The sequence below is a fragment of the Mercenaria mercenaria genome, chromosome 15 (assembly GCF_021730395.1).
Source record: "Mercenaria mercenaria strain notata chromosome 15, MADL_Memer_1, whole genome shotgun sequence".
NCBI classification, from domain to species: domain Eukaryota; kingdom Metazoa; phylum Mollusca; class Bivalvia; order Venerida; family Veneridae; genus Mercenaria; species Mercenaria mercenaria.
Window position 1 is genome coordinate 4,389,641 of NC_069375.1, and position 17,243 is coordinate 4,406,883.

The 17,243-nt window shown below is 35.6% G+C and overlaps 1 protein-coding gene across 4 annotated transcripts in view; it reads left to right on the forward strand.

The window, feature by feature from the left end:
* LOC123542727 (sodium/glucose cotransporter 4-like) overlaps positions 1-17,243 on the forward strand; it is a 51,207-nt gene that overhangs the window by 6,697 nt on the left and 27,267 nt on the right. For 2 of the 4 annotated variants that reach the window (XM_045328745.2, XM_045328822.2), the window contains 5 exons: positions 4,065-4,133; positions 6,974-7,078; positions 13,990-14,049; positions 15,046-15,150; positions 15,509-15,614. In XM_045328745.2, the coding sequence (XP_045184680.2) occupies positions 4,065-4,133; positions 6,974-7,078; positions 13,990-14,049; positions 15,046-15,150; positions 15,509-15,614 (445 nt within the window). Of the gene's footprint in view, positions 1-4,064; positions 4,134-6,973; positions 7,079-7,136; positions 7,157-11,868; positions 11,875-13,989; positions 14,050-15,045; positions 15,151-15,508; positions 15,615-17,243 lie in introns of those variants that run through there. The other 2 variants (XM_045328898.2, XM_053524420.1) reach the window with 2 other exon arrangements.

Below are 17,243 nucleotides of genomic sequence, written 5' to 3' on the forward strand. Positions count from 1 at the left end.
CAATGACTGATTGCTGTTTACAGGTAATATAAAATTTCAGATTGCCGGTCAGATATCAGTGTTTTCTTGTTTCTCATGTATATTTAACTGTGTATTTTTTAAGTCTTGAGGGTGCCGCAGTTGTTTCATTCTAATATGAAAAAAAGATATACTTCGGTACTTGACATTTACTGTGTTATGCAATGTCGTGTACAACGGCTTTTTCATGGCTGAAATGCATTCTGCATGAAATGATAGGGCTTCCATGGTGAGTTTTGAAGATCAAAATCGAAAGTAGAGGTTTGACGGTGGCAACTTACTGGCATTTCAACCCACTATTTTCTTTCCTTTATTTTTTCGCTATGATAGAACTTCCAGAAAATAGGTGTTGGAAAAAACTGATTTCTATAAAAATACGTAAATAAGACCTGAAGTGGACGTTTTTACAGAAAGCAAAGGATTTCATTTAGTGACCTTTCATATTGACAAACGACGTTATTTACATTCCATCCTACACATAAATGAACTTTTAAAGAATGTATCATTTATGCACATGCTGATCATATCTAGTGATTGAAGCTTACTGTACGTTATAATGGTATGGAAGGGGATAGTCAGTATATAAAAGATACAGAAACGGATACTACCACTCTCACGAAATATGATTTTGTTCATTAGAAATAAATTCTGATTTTAATAACATTTTTGAGATTGAAACAATGTGATCCAATATAGTACAGTTTGCTGCTACTGCATTATTGAATAGTCGGAATAACACAGTCGGATGATATCATGCTTTCGTGATACTGTATCCTAGTCTTTATTATTGCGTGTCACAACGTCTCCTTGATTTGACATTATGACTTTTAAAACTATGATCTATTTACATATATAAATCTAACAATTTCTAGGGTACACTGCACAATAAAGTTAAATATAAACTTTTATTCACCTTTTTATGAGTTTTTTTACATGAAAATCACCCGATTGTGTCGAGGCTTTCATTCACTATATCGTGAAATGCAACATACAATGATATTATTCAGTAATGTATATAAACACACAGTGCATTTTGGTCAATATCTGCAACTGCAAATTAAAACAAATAGGCATCTCATTTAAATAATATTTGATGAATATATGTGTCGTAAAATGATTATTACATGTAATTATATCGGTTAGTATATGCACAGAATTGAGTGTATAATATACTGACTAGGGTCTAGGTTATTCGGTGCGTAGGGAGAATTAAGGGCGTATGCTAGAATTCGGGCGAGATTTTCCCCCAAAATGCCGTTTTCATTTCAATACCGATGACCTATGATTTTATTGCATAGATGATTGTCCTTCAATATCCGAAGTTTGAAGAAATTCTATTACTCGCCCATCTCATATACAGGGAATTCTGGCGTACGCCTTTACTATGCCAAAAGTCTCATTCTAGACATTTAGAGTGTTGTTTGGCATTATACAATCACCTCTTTCTTTTGTTTTTGTATACGCAACATAAATGTTAAATTGCACGTGCATTTTATAACAAATGATTTGAATCGACCTTGATTTCTCAAGAAACGAAAAACACATACAATTTCATACCAGTGGTATGCTAAGCATTTCTTACAGTGCTTTAGGTTATAGAGGATAGCCAACAAACTTTTCCTGCATTCCAATTCTAAGAAAAAAACAGAAGTAGTTTTTTCCTGTATATAACAAGGAAATTTCAAAACATTCACTTTTTGGTAAAATATTATTGTGTGTTTTCTCTTCTTGCCATTTATTGTTTACATAAGCACCGTTTAGTATACATGTAGCTTTGGTCATTTTTAGCTCACCAGAGCACAAAGTGCTCAAGGTGAGCTACTGTGACCAGTCATTGTCCGGCGTTCGTCGTGCGTCGTGCGTCAACATATGCCTTGTGAACACATTTTTGGCCTAATCTTTATGAAACTTGGTCAGAATGTCTTGATGATCTCTAGGTCAAGTACAAAACTGGGTCATGTTGGGTCAAAAACTAGGTCAGTAGGCCAGATCAAAGAAAAAGCTTGTGAACACTCTAGAGGCCACATTTGTGACCCAATCTTAATGAAACTTGGTCAGAATGTTTGTCTTGATGATCTCTAGGTCAAGTTCGAAACTGGGTCATGTGGAATCCAAATCTAGGGTCAGAAGGCCAGACCAAAGAAAAAGCTTTTGAACACTCTAGAGGCCACATGTATGACCCAATCTTTATGAAACATGGTCAGAATGTTTGTCTTAAAAATTTCTAGGTCAAGTTCAAAACTGGGTTATATGGGGTCAAAAACTAGGTCAGTAGGCCATATCAAAAGAAAAGCTTGTGAACACTCTAGAGGCCAATTGTGTGACCCAATATTTATGAAACTTGGTCAGAATGTTTGTCTTGATGATCTCTAGGTCAAGTACGAAACTGGGCCATGTGGAGGTCAAAACCTAGGTCAGTAGGCCAGATAAAAGGAAAAGCTTGTGAACACTCTAGAGGCCACATTTGTGACCTGATCTTTATGAAGCTTGGTCAAAATGTTTGTCTTTATGATAGCAGGCCAGATTAAAGGAAAAAGCTTGAGAATACTTTAGAGGCCACAGTTGTGATCCAATCTTTATGACTCTTGGTCAGAATGTTTGTCTTGATAATCTCTAGGTCAAGTTTGAAACTGGGTCATGTAGGGTCAAAAACTAGGTCAGTAGGCCAGATCAAAGGAAAAGCTTCTGAACACTTTAGAGGCCACATTTGTGACCAAATCTTTATGAAACTTAGTCAGAATGTTTGTCTTAAAGATTTCTAGGTCAGATCCGAAACTGCGTCATGTGCGTTAAAAACTAGGTCAGTAGGCCAGATCAAAAGAAAAGCTTGTGAACACTCTAGAGGCCACATTTTATGACCCAGTCTTTATGAAACTTGGTCAGAATGTTAGTCTTGATGATCTCTAGATCAGGTTCGAAACTGGGTCATGTGGGGTCAAAAACTAGGTCAGTAGGCCAGATCAAAGGGAAAGCTTGTGAACACTCTAGAAGCCAATGTTTTGACACAGTCTTTATGAAATTTGGTCAGAATGTTTGTCTTGATGATCTCTAGGTCAAATTATAATCTGGGTCATTTAGGGTCAAAAACAAGGTCACATAGTCAAATCAAAAGAAAAGTTTGTGAACACTCTAAAGGCTACAGTTGTGACTCAATCTTTATGAAGCCCCGTGTGGTTCTGGGACGATCTGTGTATGAAAAGAATTGGAACCACTGCCTTACCCTTGCATGATCGTAAGAGGCGGCTAATAGTGTCCTAACACTTGGTTTTTCAGTAACTCTGTGATTCCAGCAGGTATGCAGATTTTGATTCCATACCTCATGTTTTTAGTTCGATGTAAATGAGATGTGGAACCAAAATTTGTAGTCCTGTTTGGCGCCATATAACCTATACTGTGTTGGTACGCTGTAAAACCCAAATCAATAAATACAATCTTTATGAAACTTGGTCAGAATGTTTGTCTTGATGATCTCTAGGTTAGATTTGAAACTGGCTCGTGTGGGGTAAAAAACTAGGTCAGTAAGCCAGATCAACTCTGGTGAGCGATATATAGGGCCATCATGGCCCTCTTGTTTAATTATTGATTATAAAAGCCACATCTAAACATTTTATCCAGGAATCAGAGAAGTGATGAATACTCTTTCCGAAAACATTTAAGATTTTAAATTTCTGTCAAGCACTTTTCATTCACTGTTCTTTGTTATAGTCAGTGCAGGATAGCTTTGATTTTCATATGATGACATGTGAAAAATGATACAACAAGCAAACATTTAAAATGTTTGTCAGGTTGTCGTCTGCAAGCCAGTAAATGGATTAGATGAAAATTCATACAATAATTTATGTCTTAATGCAAAACTTATTAACCTATCCGCTATACCTTAAAACACTGGATAGTCATTTTGAAGTTAGGCTCTTCACTTCAAAAACAGACTTTAAATTACCGGTACTTTGGCGATCGAATGTACCTTTGCGGGACTGTGTGGAACGACCAATATGATTGCGTGCGTAGTTCAGAAATTTAACTAATGCATGTCATTATCATTACAGAGTTCCCGAAAGAACAGAGGCAGTGCAGGCGGTTATTTCCTAGCAGGCCGGAATATGAACTGGATACCGGTAAGTATTAAACTGTTAAAAAAGAGTGTCAGCTGTTAAGTGGACCTTTGACAGTGTTACTTAGCAGTGTTGAGGTTCTAAGGTGACGACCGAAAATACATCTTTTAGGTCAGATATACTATAAGTAAGAAGATGCTAAGCTTAGGCACAGGGATTATTATTTTAGGGGGTATTTGATTATGAGAAGGCAAGCTTTTTGTAAAGCTGTATGAGAACTGTCTAGTTGATATGACGAATGAGCACGATTATATTTTATGAAATAAAGAGACTGGAGCTATTTCAGACGATATAAAGAGAAGAGGAGTAGGCATAATTATACACGATATAGAAATACGGGAGTTTTAACGATTTCAGACGATATAAAGAGACGAGGAACTGCAACGATTTCAGACGATACAAAAAGAAGAGGAAGCTGGCACGATTATATACGATATAAAAATACAAGAAACTGGAACAGTTTCAGAAATTCTATACGATTTAAAGAAACCACAAACTGGAACAATTTCAGACGAAATAAGGAGACGAGGATATGGATCGATTTCAAACGATAGAAAGAGACGACGAGGAGTTGGAACGATTTCAGACGATGCAAAGAGACGAGCGGTTGGAACGATTTCAGACGATATTAGGAGATGAGAGTTGGAACGATTTCAGACGATATAAAGAGACGAGGGACTGGAACGATTTCAGACGATATAAAGAGACGAGGAGTTGGAAGATTTCAGACCATACAAAAAAGAAGAGAAGCTGGCACGATTATATACGATATAAAAATACAAGAAACTGGAACGGTTTCAGACAATTATATACGATATACAGAAACGACAAACTGGAACAATTTCAGACGATATAGAGAGACAAGGATATGAAACGATGTCTGGCGATACAAAGAGACGAGGAGTTGGAACGATTTCAGACGATATTAAGAGACGAGAATATGGAACGATTTCAGACGATATTAGGAGACGAGAGTTGGAACGATTTCAGCCGATATAAAGACACGAGGAACTGGAACGATTTCAGACGATATAAAGACACGAGGAACTGGAACAATTTCAGCCGATATAAAGGCACGAGGAACTGGAACAATAGACTGTATAAAGAGACGGAGAGTTGGAAAAATTTCAGACGATACAAAGAGACGAGGTGTTGGGACGATTTCAGACGATACAAAGAGACGAGGAATTGGAACGATTTCAGACGATACAAAGAGACGAGGAGTTGGAACGATTTCAGATGATACAAAGAGACGAGGAGTTGGTACGATTTCAGACGATATAAAGAGACGAGGAGTTGGAACGATGTCAGACGACATTAAGAGACGAGAGTTGGAACGATTTCAGACGATATAAAGAGACGAGGAGTTGAAACGATTTCAGACGATACAAAAAAGAGAAGCTGGTACTATTATATACGATATAAAGAGACAGAGAGCTAGAATGTTCATGGACAATATGACTAGACTAGGAGCTGACCCATGAGACTTGCATTCGATATGGCGAGATACACTGTGTGAGGATAGGCGATTATGTACATGTAGGCAGCCCTTTACAAAGCTTGCTTTCTCATTCATGGCTTTCTATACCCAAACGAGACGAATGACATATCTTATAGACTTATAGATTACTTAATAACATGGCATCGCAATACATCAATGGATTGATTACAAATGCTTGTTATTCTACCAGTAGAAATCTATAAAAAGTCACAAATGAACATGCAAAATTCCTGTAGATACAACAAACAATATTATAATGCTAGGTCATTCTCGGTTAGTGGTTCCAAGATGTGGAATGCATTGCTTCTTGAAATCAGAAATTTTGTCTTTTAAATTCAATTTAAAAACCCATCTTTTACCCTATCTTTTAAATGAAACTAATTATCTTCTCTTTACACTCTGTGGAAAAATATCATTTATGTGCTAGCTCCATTAACCTGATTTATATGTTGTATCAATACTTTTCACTTAGTCTCCTGGTCAGGACCAAAATGGATACCCCTATTGTCAGTTGGATGTTTTCGACCTTCAGGACAGGCTGTTTAGGCCTTCTAGACAAAATACCATGTAATTCAACTCCACATGAATAACGTAGAAAGTATAATTATTAATTCAACGTTTGTAATATATATATATATATATATATATATATATATATTTCATTTTCTGTCTACCACCATCCACAATATCATTTAATTAGTGTGCACTATTTATTCTCTCTATTAGCATTTCTACCTTTATTATTTAAATGTATTCAACATTATCTACACATTTTATTTTGACAGTTGCGTACTAAATTGTACTTAGTGACAGTTGTTTCTGTGATACATGTATTCTCTTCTTATCTATTTAGTTGCAAATTTCAATTCTGTCACAATATGTTTTCCTTTTTCTTTCTTTATCAACACATTTGATTTCCTCAGTACAGTCTTATCGAGTTTTAGTGTCTTTCAAAACTTAGTAATTTTCTTCTATTAATACAAAGTTTCAATTTCTTGAAGATATGATTACGCCATTGTAATCCAAAGTTTTCATCTTCTTTTCATCGGGTTTTGTTGCGCAGAATACAAGAAACACTTTTCCTTACTTTTTAACTTCTAATGTTACCCTTTGGTACAACTGCATACTGTTTACGCTAATGTGCTAAAAGCAAAACATTTTTCGGATCATTCGTACTCAAACATGACGATTCAGTTTTTAGTGAATTGAGGGCCGATGTCACGATCGCAAATCGTTGTAAGTCCGAAATCTTTGGATGTAAATGTACTGACTGTCATTGTGAATTTTACCCTTCCAGCAATTCCAATAGAGCTTTTTTCATTTATCGTTTTGAATCATACAGGTCGGGGCCTCACTGTTCGCAAGCAACATCGGTAGTCTACATTTCGTTGGAATGGTGGGATCTGGAGCAGCCTCTGGAATAGCCATCTACCTGTATGAACTGAATGTAAGTTAAACTTTAGCAATCTACCTGTATAAACAGAATGTAAATTAACCTTTAGCCATCTACCTGTATGAACTGAATGTAAGTCAAACTTTAGCTATTTAACTGTATGAGATGAATGTAAGTTTACCATAGCGATCTTTTTATATGAACTGAATGCAAGTTCACCATAGCCATCTACCTGTATGAGATAAATGTAAGTTTACCATAGCCTTCTACCTGTATGAGATGAACGTAAGTTTACCATAGCCATCTACCTGTATGAGATGAACGTAAGTTTACCATAGCCATCTACCTGTATGAGATGAACGTATGAACGTAAGTTTACCATAGCCATCTACCTGTATGAGATGAACGTAAGTTTACCATAGCCATCTACCTGTATGAGATGAATGTAAGTTTACCATAGCCATCAACCTGTATGAGATGAACGTAAGTTTACCGTAGCCATCTACCTGTATGAGATGAACGTAAGTTTACCGTAGCCATCTACCTGTATGAGATGAAGGTAAGTTTACCATAGCCATCTACCTGTATGAAATGAATGTAAGTTTACCATAGCCATCTACCTGTATGAGATGAACGTAAGTTTACCATAGCCATCTACGTGTATGAGATGAAATGAGATGAATGTAAGTTTACCATAGCCTTCTACCTGTATGAGATGAATGTAAGTTTTCCATAGGCATCTATCTGTATGAGATGAATGTAAGTTCACCATAGCCATCTACCTGTATGAGATGAATGCAAGTTCACCATAGTCATCTACCTGTATGAGATGAATGCAAATTCACCATAGCCATCTACCTGTATGAGATAGCCTTCTACCTGTCTGAGATGAATGTAAGTTTCCCATAGCCATCTACCTGTATGAGATGAAGGTAAGTTTACCATAGCCATCTACCTGTATGAGATGAATGTAAGTTTACCATAGCCATCTACCTGTATGAGATGAACGTAAGTTTACCATAGCCATCTACCTGTATGAGATGAACGTAAGTTTACCATAGCCTTCTACCTGTATGAGATGAACGTAAGTTTACCATAGCCATCTACCTGTATGAGATGAACGTAAGTTTACCATAGCCATCTACCTGTATGAGATGAACGTAAGTTTACCATAGCCATCTACCTGTATGAGATGAACGTAAGTTTACCATAGCCATCAACCTGTATGAGATGAACGTAAGTTTACCGTAGCCATCTACCTGTATGAGATGAACGTAAGTTTACCGTAGCCATCAACCTGTATGACATGAACGTAAGTTTACCGTAGCCATCAACCTGTATGAGATGAACGTAAGTTTACCGTAGCCATCTACCTGTATGAGATGAACGTAAGTTTACCGTAGCCATCTACCTGTATGAGATGAACGAAAGTTTACCATAGCCATCTACCTGTATGAAATGAATGTAAGTTTACCATAGCCATCTACCTGTATGAGATGAATGTAAGTTTACCATAGCCATCTACGTGTATGAGATGAAATGAGATGAATGTAAGTTTACCATAGCCGTCTACCTGTATGAGATGAATGTAAGTTTTCCATAGGCATCTATCTGTATGAGATGAATGTAAGTTCACCATAGCCATCTACCTGTATGAGATGAATGCAAGTTCACCATAGCCATCTACCTGTATGAGATGAATGCAAGTTCACCATAGCCATCTACCTGTATGAGATGAATGCAAGTTCACCATAGCCTTCTACCTGTCTGAGATGAATGTAAGTTTCCCATAGCCATCTACCTGTATGAGGTGAAGGTAAGTTTACCATAGCCATCTACCTGTATGAGATGAATGTAAGTTTTCCATAGCCATCTACCTGTATGAGATGAATGAAAGTTTACCATAGCCATCTACCTGTATCAGATAAATGTAAGTTTACCATAGCCATCTACCTGTATGAGATGAATGTAAGTTTACCTTAGCCATCTACCTGTATGAGATGAATGTAAGATTACCATAGCCTTCTACCTGTATCAGATGAATGTAAGTTTTCCATAGCCTTCTACCTGTATGAGATGAATGTAAGTTTACCATAGCCATCTACCTGTATGAAATGAATGTAAGTTCACCATAGCCATCTACCTCTATCAGATAAATGTAAGTTTACCATAGCCTTGTACTTTTATGAGCTGAATGTAAGTTAACCATTGCGATCTATCTGTATGAGATGAATGTAAGTTTACCATAGCCATCTACTTGTATTAGATGAATGTAAGTTTACCATAGCCTTGTACTTATATGAACTGAATGTAAGTTTACCATAGCCATCTACTTGTATGAGATGAATGTAAGTTTACCATAGCCATCTACTTGTATGAGATGAATGTAAGTTTACTATAGCCATCTACTTGTATGAGATGAATGAAAGTTTACCATAGCCATCTACTTGTATGAGATGAATGTAGGTTTACCATAGCCTTGTACTTATATGAACTGAATGTAAGTTTACCATAGCCATCTACTTGTATGAGATGAATGTAAGTTTACCATAGCCATCTACTTGTATGAGATGAATGTAAGTTTACCATAGCCATCTACTTGTATGAGATGAATGTAAGTTTACCATAGCCATCTACTTGTATGAGATGAATGAAAGTTTACCATAGCCATCTACTTGTATGAGATGAATGTAAGTTTACCATAGCCTTGTACTTATATGATCTGAATGTAAGTTTACCATAGCCATCTACTTGTATGAGATGAATGTAAGTTTACCATAGCCTTGTACTTATATGAGATGAATGTAAGTTTACCATAGCCATCTATCTGTATGAGATGAATGTAAGTTGACCATAGCCATCTACTTGTATGAGATGAATGAAAGTTTACCATAGCCATCTACTTGTATGAGATGAATGTAAGTTTACCATAGCCTTGTACTTATATGATCTGAATGTAAGTTTACCATAGCCATCTACTTGTATGAGATGAATGTAAGTTTACCATAGCCTTGTACTTATATGAGCTGATTGTAAGTTTACCATAGCCATCTACTTATATCAGATGAATGTAACTTTACAATAGCCTTGTACTTAAATGAGCTGAATGTAAGTTTACCATTGCGATCTATCTGTATGAGATGTATGTAAGTTTACCATAGCCATCTACTTGTATGAGATGAATGTAAGTTTACCATAGCCTTGTACTTATATGCGCTGAATGTAAGTTACCATAGCCTTCTACTTATATCAGATGAATGTAACTTTACAATAGCCTTGTACTTATATGCGCTGAATGTAAGTTTTCCATAGCCATCTACTTGTATGAGATGAATGTAAGTTTTCCATAGCCATCTACCTGTATGAGATGAATGTAAGTTTACCATATCCGTCTACCTGTATGAGATGAATGTAAGTTTACCATAGCCATCTACCTGTATGAGATGAATGTAAGTTCACCATAGCCTTGTACTTACATGTGATGAATGTAAGTTTACCATAACCTTCTACTTATATGAGATGAATGTAAGTTTACCATAGCCATTTACCTGCATGAGATGAATGTAAGTTTACCATAGCTTTCTACATGTATGAGATGAATGTAAGTTTTCCATAACCTTCTAGGTATATGAGCTGAATGTTAGTTTACCATAGCCTCATACTTATATGAGATGAATGTAAGTTCACCATAGCCATCTACCTGTATGAGATGAATGCAAGTTCACCATAGTCATCTACCTGTATGAGATGAATGCAAGTTCACCATAGCCATCTACCTGTATGAGATGAATGCAAGTTCACCATAGCCTTCTACCTGTCTGAGATGAATGTAAGTTTCCCATAGCCATCTACCTGTATGAGGTGAAGGTAAGTTTACCATAGCCATCTACCTGTATGAGATGAATGTAAGTTTTCCATAGCCATCTACCTGTAGAGATGAATGAAAGTTACCATAGCCATCTACCTGTATCAGATAAATGTAAGTTTTACCATAGCCATCTACCTGTATGAGATGAATGTAGTTTACCTTAGCCATCTACCTGTATGAGATGAATGTAAGATTACCATAGCCTTCTACCTGTATCAGATGAATGTAAGTTTTCCATAGCCTTCTACCTGTATGAGATGAATGTAAGTTTACCATAGCCATCTACCTGTATGAAATGAATGTAAGTTCACCATAGCCATCTACCTCTATCAGATAAATGTAAGTTTACCATAGCCTTGTACTTTTATGAGCTGAATGTAAGTTACCATTGCGATCTATCTGTATGAGATGAATGTAAGTTTACCATAGCCATCTACTTGTATTAGATGAATGTAAGTTTACCATAGCCTTGTACTTATATGAATGAATGTAGTTTACCATAGCCATCTACTTGTATGAGATGAATGTAAGTTTACCCTAGCCATCTACTTGTATGAGATGAATGTAAGTTTACCATAGCCATCTACTTGTATGAGATGAATGAAAGTTTACCATAGCCATCTACTTGTATGAGATGAATGTAGGTTTACCATAGCCTTGTACTTATATGAACTGAATGTAAGTTTACCATAGCCATCTACTTGTATGAGATGAATGTAAGTTTACCATAGCCATCTACTTGTATGAGATGAATGTAAGTTTACCATAGCCATCTACTTGTATGAGATGAATGTAAGTTTACCATAGCCATCTACTTGTATGAGATGAATGAAAGTTTACCATAGCCATCTACTTGTATGAGATGAATGTAAGTTTACCATAGCCTTGTACTTATATGATCTGAATGTAAGTTTACCATAGCCATCTACTTGTATGAGATGAATGTAAGTTTACCATAGCCTTGTACTTATATGAACTGAATGTAAGTTTACCATAGCCATCTACTTGTATGAGATGAATGTAAGTTGACCATAGCCATCTACTTGTATGAGATGAATGAAAGTTTACCATAGCCATCTACTTGTATGAGATGAATGTAAGTTTACCATAGCCTTGTACTTATATGATCTGAATGTAAGTTTACCATAGCCATCTACTTGTATGAGATGAATGTAAGTTTACCATAGCCTTGTACTTATATGAGCTGATTGTAAGTTTACCATAGCCATCTACTTATATCAGATGAATGTAACTTTACAATAGCCTTGTACTTAAATGAGCTGAATGTAAGTTTACCATTGCGATCTATCTGTATGAGATGTATGTAAGTTTACCATAGCCATCTACTTGTATGAGATGAATGTAAGTTTACCATAGCCTTGTACTTATATGCGCTGAATGTAAGTTACCATAGCCTTCTACTTATATCAGATGAATGTAACTTTACAATAGCCTTGTACTTATATGCGCTGAATATAAGTTTTCCATAGCCATCTACCTGTATGAGATGAATGTAAGTTTACCATATCCGTCTACCTGTATGAGATGAATGTAAGTTTACCATAGCCATCTACCTGTATGAGATGAATGTAAGTTCACCATAGCCTTGTACTTACATGTGATGAATGTAAGTTTACCAGAACCTTCTACTTATATGAGATGAATGTAAGTTTACCATAGCCATTTACCTGCATGAGATGAATGTAAGTTTACCATAGCTTTCTACATGTATGAGATGAATGTAAGTTTTCCATAACCTTCTAGGTATATGAGCTGAATGTTAGTTTACCATAGCCTCATACTTATATGAGATGAATGTAAGTTTACCAAGGTCATCTACCTGTATGAGATGAATGTAAGTTTACCATAGCCATCTACCTGTATGTGATGAATATAAGGTTACCATAGCCATCCACCTGCATGAGATGAATGTAAGTTTACCATAGCTTTCTACCTGTATGGGATGAATGTAAGTTTACCATAACCTTCTAGGTATATGAGCTGAATGTAAGTTTACCATAAGCCATTTACCTGTATGAGATAATTGTAAGTATCTACCTGTATGAGATGAATGTTAGCTTACCATAGCCATCTACCTGTATCAGATCCATAGCCGTCTACCTGTATGGGATGAATGTATGTTTACCATAGCCTTCTGCCTGTATGAGATGAATATAGGTTTACCATAGCCTCCTATTTATATGAGATGAATGTAAGTTTACCATTACCATCTACCTGCATGAGATGAATGTAAGTTTACCATAGCTTTCTACCCTGTATGAGATGAATGTAAGTTTACCATAACCTTCTACGTATATGAGCTGAATGTAAGTTTACCATAGCCATCTACTTGTATGAGAATAATGTAAGTTTACAACAGCCTCTACCTGTGTGAGATGAATATAAGTTACCATTATTATTTGCCTGTACGGACTTAATATAGGTTACCATAGCCATCAGCCTTAAGGAGCTAAAGTAAGTACACAGAAGCCATATTTCTAGAAGCTAAATGCTAGTTTACAAAGCCATCTACCTGCAGGAGTTAAATGCTAGTTTACAAAAGCCAATAACCTGCATGTGCTAAATGTGTATTTACAAAAAGTCATCTTTCTAGGAGCTAAATGCTAGTTTACAAAGCCGTCTTCCTGCAGGAGCTAAAGGCTTCTTTACAAAGCCATCTGTATACCTGAAGGTGCTAAATATATGTTTACAAAGGCCATCTTTCTAGTAGCTAAATGTTAGTTTACAAAGCCGTCTTCCTGCAGGAGCTAAATGTATGTTTACAAAAGTAATCTTTTTATATCAGCTGAATGTAAGTTTACCAAATTTATCTACCTGTATGAACTTAGTGTAAGTGTACTGTGCTTATCTACATTTATCCTTTAAAAATATTCGTTTTTAGGTAATCAGTGGTAACTTCACACACGTCATGTATTGCTTTGAGTATTATTTTAACTTGCCGCAGCGATGCGATGATTTTCCTTGTTTTCTGTTGATTAGTGAAAGATAGGGGCCTTTGTTCTTCTGTGTAAATTGATAGGACATAAATGTATTGCATTATGAAATGTTAATTACTTTCATATGTTTGTAATTGCAGGCGATGTATGTGTTAATGATACTAGCCTACATATTCCTGCCTGTGTACATTGCTTCTGGGGTGAGCTGTTAATTTACTACTTGTATATTGATATTTGAAAGACAGCAGAGAATAAGGAATTAATCTCGTCAGTCAATCAAAGTATTTCTGTTAATATAACATTAATTAACTGTTTCTCTAAGTAACTGAGTGACTTCTTGTAGAATAAAGAAAGTTTGAAACCGCATGGCCTGGAGCTTAGGTACTCGGCATGTTATATTGTGTAGAGGTCCTCTGTCGAAAGATCAGTAAGCGATAAAAGGCAATGTCTATCATGGCCCTCCTGTTGTAAGTATAAATCGAACTTGGCAGTTTTTAACTATTTCTTGTTTATCGAAGGTTAGTTTATAAAAACGAAATCATCATGTTCGCACATACCCAAAATGTGCGGATGAATTCATCTCGTATGATTAGTGGCTTATTCCTTGCGTCCGTACTTGAGCAGGAAACATTACGTATTAATAATACGTCGAACATTGTAAACGTCCTGTCCTAAATTTGTTCAAATGGGAGGAGTGGCCTCTTTTTGGGCCTCTAGAGCTGAAATAGAAAACAAAACTTAGAACAGTTTCTCGGGATTCGCTGAATTAATCTTCTTCAAACTTGGTCTGTAGCATCATTATAAAGTCCTCTACCAATCGATGAATGAAGAAAATGTGGATAAAAATAGTTCATTACCATTTCCCACTCGTGGTGGTGCCACGTGCTATAATGGCATATCTGTTGGTAGCATTAGTAGTATAATGGAAAAATTTACTTTATGAAGGTTACATATTAAGACAAAACATATATTATTACATTGACTTTTAATAGAAGCAATTTATTTGTAAAGGATAGTTCATGAACGGCATGTAACAGTAAATGTAATAGTATATACAACAATATGAACAACAACACAAACATGTACGTTACATGTCGATATATCTGAAAGTGTTTTCCATGTAAGCTTTTCCTTAAATCCATAATAATCTATAAAGTAATAGAATGCAATTACATGTAATTGATTTCAATATCCAGGTGTTTACTATGCCTGAATACCTGAAGTACCGATTTGGAGGAAAGCGGATTCAGATATACCTGGCAGTATTGGCTCTTCTTGTCTACATCTTCACCAAGATCTCTGTAAGTAATTAAAGTTAACTGGTCTTCATCAAGATCTCTGTAAGTAATTGACATAAACTAGTCTTCACCAAGATCTCTGTAAGTAATTGACATAAACTAGTCTTCACCAAGATCTCTTTATTTAATTAAAAATAACTGGTTCTTCTGCTTATCAAAAGCACTGTACGTAATAAAATGTTCAAAATAAACGCCAAAATGATTACTGATTATATTTAATGAGTATGGTGTCTTGGATTATCAGAGATGATGGCTCCCATACGCAAAATAAGGATCTAACTTTGTGAGCATACATTTATTTTGTATGATACCAGATACATTTCATACTGAAAGAATTTCTCTGATTGCTTTTTTTTTGCAGGCAGACCTATATGCAGGAGCCATATTTATCGAGCAGTCTCTTAACTGGAACATCTATATGGCTATCTTGTTGTTGCTTGCCGTTGCTGCTGTCTTTACCATTGCAGGTAAGAAAAACTGCTTGCTTTTTCCCCCTAAAAACCTTATCAGCTTGGGATGCGCGCATGTTCAAACTTTTCTTCCATGATTAGATATTCATTAAATTAACTAACCCATTTTTCGGAAGTCTATATTTACTTCGAATGATATATGAAATAATATTTAGGACTGCCATTTTCCAGTATTTCCCCCAATATCCCTTTTGGTATCGAAAATTAAATTTAAAAAGATCTAAATGGTAATACCTCTGCTAGTCGAAGATAATGTATCGTTTTGAACAATATGAAAAATTCAAAGTCAGTTTGATGTCCAGTTTACTATTTATCAAAATAAAGTTTAGAAAATCGACTAAAAGTAACACATATCTCATCGGAAGATTAATTGTATGAGACTCATAATTTTTATCGAAAACAACCTTGGTCAATGGGGATTCGTTGCTATGTAGAGTCGCCCAAAAATATGAAACCAAATATTGAATACGAAAATATATTTTTACATTTGATTTAAAACTGTTCAATATGGCTTAAATATGCTAATAACTGCATACAAGGTGGTAAATATTAAATAAAGTTCGTTCGTATTGTAAGTCTGTTTATTGGAAACCAGCAACATTACACCTTTCACAAATTGTATTCTAGAAGGCTCCCCTATATCGATAAGTCTACTCCACAAAAATGTTTGTTGTTAAAATTAGGGTCTCGGAATGAACAATCTATAAATGCTCCGAGGTATTTAATTCGTGGTATACAGTAATGTGGACTATTTTATTGACTTTGAATCATTAAATGCAGTCTGTAAATTCTTACATTACAAGGTTTTTTAGTTCATGTTTATATATATATATATATAACTTTCGACCAATTTTGTGGAAATGTTAAGGTAATCTGAGTCCCAATCTGTGAGCAAAACGTTGGCAATTACATACATTGTACTTCGACTAGCAGATATATTTTGTAAATTTCATCAGCATATCATTATAATATCATGTTTGTTTTTGTGAAGACATTAATTAATACGTTCAAACTAATTACAGACAAAAACAGAGATGCTAGATGTATGGGACACTTTGCTCTTTCAAACAGACCCAACGTCAAGGTTTTAATTTTTTCATTAGAATTATTGAAAGTATTTCAAAACAGACAAAATGCTTGAGCAGAAGCTGGCTGGTTGTCGGACAGGGTTATTCTGTACCTTTCCAACGATCTTTTATAGGTTTATATAAAACGTAGGTTTGAGTGCTAAAGGGTAGAACACATATAAGAAAGAGCAAAAAAGAATGTCACCGAGTTTACTTCTAGTATGGTTGGAAGTCCCTATCTGCCCGTTTTCGAGGGATTTTGTCTACGAAAGATAAATGTTCACCACATCAAGCAAAGAAGTCAAAAATAAAGACGTTATCTGAAAGCTGTTTAACATTTTAGCACATTTAGTTCTGTAACGCCGAAAGAGGTAGAATTAATGCAAAGACAAGCTTACATTTGATACCCCTAGGTTAAAAGACGACTTCTCAAACAAGATTTCCAAGGTGCTCCTTCTTTTTAAAAGAGTTCTTTTAAAAGTATACTTCTTCTACCACAGCTAGGACCTTCATAGCCAAGTGATTTAGGTCGCTGACATCAACTCACCTATCACTGGTT